General features: G+C 42.0%; 1 protein-coding gene across 1 annotated transcript in view; it reads left to right on the top strand.

Moving 5' to 3' along the window:
* Positions 1-3,703, top strand: part of Glb1l3 (galactosidase beta 1 like 3) — a 44,045-nt gene extending 40,342 nt beyond the window's left edge. The window contains exons 19-20 of the mRNA XM_005347454.1: positions 2,869-2,985; positions 3,564-3,703. Coding sequence (XP_005347511.1) covers positions 2,869-2,985; positions 3,564-3,635 — 189 coding nt within the window. The 3' untranslated portion in view covers positions 3,636-3,703. The remainder of the gene's footprint in view (positions 1-2,868; positions 2,986-3,563) is intronic.
* Positions 3,704-3,971: the final 268 nt, after the last annotated feature.

Here is a 3,971-nt window from a genome sequence, read left to right as displayed (position 1 = left end):
CCTGCCTCTGCCTCCCGAGTGCTGGGATTAAAGGCGTGTGCCACCACCGCCCGGCTCATATATTTTGAATGCTTAATAATGGAATAGCATTATTTGGAAAGGTTTAGGGAACGTAGTCTTGTTAGAGGAAGCATCTCACTAGGGGGCGGTTTTGAGGTTTCAAAAGCCCATACTGCTCTCTCTTTCTCACTAGCACCTCTCTCGTATTGATCAGGATGTAGCTCTCAGTTACTTCTCCAGCACTGCCATGCCTGCCACCATGCTGCCTACCTTGATGATACTGGACTAAGTGTCTGCCAAGTCTTTGTCATTTTTCTATGGCAATTCTTATAATAGAAAGCATTTAATTGGGGCTGGCTTACAGTTTCAGAGATTGAGTTCATTGTCATTACAGTGGGGAGCACTCAGGAAAACATGGTGCTTGAGAAATAGTTGAGAATTCTACATCTAGATCCACAGAGATCAAGAGGAATGACTCTGGGTCTGGTGTGGGTCTGGTGTTTGAAACTCCAAACCCGTGCCCATTGGCCCATTTCCCCAGCAAAACCACACCTCACAATACTTCTCAAATAGTGCCACTCCTTGATGACTAAGCATTCAGATATAGGAGCCTATGTGGATCATTCGTATTCCACCCACCACACTACTCTTAAATAGACCCGATTTCCAGGTTTTGAAATATTTATTATTCTTGTTGATAGGGGTGAAATCTTATCCCTGAATGAGAATACACATTTAAGTCTTTATACTTAATGAGGGTTGGTAATCCTTGCCCTAGATAGGTTGTGTGATTTACTGGCAGTTCATTTCTACATCCATGGGTATGTTGGGACTAGTACTTCCCAGGATGGTGGTACTAGAGCATTTCACAGAGGTGAACTTGCGCTTTTTTGGTAGCAGCCCTCATGTGAGTCAGGACAATGGATAAAAGTAGCTTTCTGGTGAAGCTGTCTGGGCTGACCTTAAGTAAGACTGGCCCCTTAAGGTTTGCCAGACGACTGGAGTACCCATACGGCATTGTCCATCATGTTCCCAGCATCTTGAAAATCCCATCCACTGTCTTGGAACTAAAAGTGGGTCCATAGTTGCTGTGGATAGACTGGTGAAACCCACACCTTGGGATAATTTCTTTTAGGGATAGTTGAATAACTTTCCCTGATTTTTCTGTCCTGTCAGGGAAGGCTCCTCTTTCCCTTCCCAAGCCAAGGAACCCATGAAATATTTAAATCCTCCTGGGGTATTTGTTATGGTTTTGCAATCTACTTGGAAGTTCTCTCCTGGCAGCGTGCCTGTGCCTTCTCCTGCTCTTCCAAGTGAGAGAACAGTTCTTAGCTGAATGTTTTTCTTTTGGCACCTGCATGACTTTGTTCTGGAAATCTGACTGTGGTGATGAAGGAATGAAGAAAAGACAGATACTTGGACAGAAAAGCTGGCATCAGGTGGACCATATGTGCTCTGATGGAGACACTGGCAAAAACAGTGACCTGGAAAATCTGCTTAGTTCGATACATCGTAGTTGAGGAGGTGGGCTTGCTGTATATAACTGGAGACAGACCTCGGTGTGGTGGATTGAATGAGGATGGCCCCTATTGACTCATAGTTTGCTGAAGTGTTGAGGAAAGATAAGTAGATCTGGCCTTGTTGGGGGAGGTGTGTCATGTGTCACTGAGGATGGGCTTTGATGTTTCATGAGCTAACAGCAGGCCCAGGCTCCCTCTCTATGAACTACAGCTTCAGCACCATGGCTGCCTGCTGTCTGCTCCCAGCCATGTTATTTGAGGACCAACCTCCTGAAAATGCATGCAAGCCCCCACTTAAATGCTATCTTCTATAAGGTGCCTTGGTCATAGTGTCTCTTCATAGCTAAGAAAGTAACTGTAAAGGTCTTTTTTCCACCTTTGCAAGCTAAGAAAGGCTCTATTTAGGTTCTCAGCAGCTCCCTGAGCAAGATTTCTCCAGTGGAAAAAAGTCATCAAGAAGTCTCCTTATCTCTTTGTTTTCTTGTCCTAAATATTCTTCCTGTATTGAATATGTGCTGTATTGCCAGTAGATTAGAAAAGATTATATTCGGTTTGGAATGACGGCTTAGCAGTTAAGAGCACTGGCTGCTCTTTCAGAGGCTCTGGGTTCCGTTCTTAGCACCCACATGGTGGCTCACAACTGCCTAACTCCTAAACAGTGCTCTCAAAGAAGCTCATCGAAGAATGTACTCTCTGAGTCAGGACTCTAAAAACTACACTCCAAGAAAGGGTGAAATAGAAACTTTCATTCACCAGAAACCTTAATGAGCTATCAGCTGAGTGACACAGTCAGCCTTAGGAGCAAAATTCTCTATGATTTCAATTTTGTGTTCACTATTAAACCTCCATAATAGAGCTGAAAAAGCTAAAGACTGGTTTATTTAAATGGGGATAAACACGATAATCAAAGGTTTGTAAACCCAAGGTCTGATGGCTTCTTCTGACCTCACCTAGAAGAAGGCATTTGAAGTACACATATGTACATTGAGGCAAAATACTCCTATCTTTACAAATAAAATGAAGAAACATAAAAATATAATTAAAAAACATGCATCTTTCCTCACTCTCAGCAGTACTGTTCATCCGTTTACCTTGTTCTTACTTGGGAAATAAAAATCCCTGCTTTTAAATGCAGTGCACACAACGTTCATCAGCAGACAGCAGCATCTCCGGGGAAGGCTGGCTCCACTGTCTTCTTGCTTACTCTCACACAGTGGGAAGATGCTCTAGGTGTTTCCATTCTAAGCTGTTCCTACTCGGTACCCTGAACTCCTTCATCTTGCTCTCAGGCCACAGTGTCTTAGGTTTCACTCTCTGTCCCTATGTCCCAAACCCCCATTCCTTACAGAACTGGCACTATGGGTTCGTGTTCATCAATGGACGCAATCTCGGAAGATATCAGGACATTGGGCCTCAGAGGACACTGTACCTTCCTGGCCCCTGGCTTCGGCCGAAAGACAATGAAGTGAGTTACTGAGCCTTGCCTCAAGGCGTCATCAACTTTTAGATGGGCCTTTGGTCTCAGTTCTATAGTGATATTTGATTTATATTTTTAATAAATAAAGCTTGTTTGAATATAACAAGGGCAAACCTAAGCCACTAGAGGTCAGACTGTGGTGTCGCACGCCTTTAATTCAAAGATTTGGAAGTAACAGGCAGATGGATTTCTGTGAGCTCAAAGTCTTCCTGGGCTACATAAGATCTATGCAGAAACAAATCCAGGTGGTGGGAGCCTACACCCTTCATCCCAGTACCAGATAGTCACATGCCTTTAATCCCAGCACTAGAGGGGATATAAATTGTTGAGAGAGGCTTAGTCTACTTCGTCTGCTTATTCTGCTTACTCTGCTTAGTCCGTGGTCACCCAGCCATGGTAGAGGTAAGACTTCTCTAGTAGCTTGTCTGCTCTGCTTTTCTGGTTTTCAGGTTGAACTCCAATATTGGTCTCTGGGTTTTGATTATTTGTGGTACACAGTTTCATTGTCGTCTTAATATTGTGCCAACCAGATGACTGTTCTCATCACCAGTTTTCTTCCCCCACAGGTTATCGTGTTCGAGAAGATAAAGAAGTGTTTTTATATCCAAACTACAAACAAACCCGAGATGTATGACTAGTACAACACAAATCATGGATTGTTAGAGCCATTCCAGAATGTTTCTTCAGGATATTGATCACTGCTAAGAATATATATATATATATATATATATATATATATATATATATATGGTTGTCTGCAGAAAAATACAAAGCTAACTTTAATACTCAGATAAATTGTTACTTATCTTGTACTATCCATTTAATTTCTATTTTTGGACTATAAGTTTGAAAATCTTTAATAAGGAAGTATATCTAGTTAAATATTTATTCTTTAGTAGGCTCTTATTCTCTGTCCAGATAAGCCTTTAGAAAGGAACAAAATAAAAAAAATAAAAACAAGTTTAACTTCTGCT

Source organism: Microtus ochrogaster, chromosome 5 (genome assembly GCF_000317375.1).
Source record: "Microtus ochrogaster isolate Prairie Vole_2 chromosome 5, MicOch1.0, whole genome shotgun sequence".
In the NCBI taxonomy this organism is placed as follows: domain Eukaryota; kingdom Metazoa; phylum Chordata; class Mammalia; order Rodentia; family Cricetidae; genus Microtus; species Microtus ochrogaster.
This window is presented reverse-complemented; position numbering and strand designations above follow the sequence as displayed.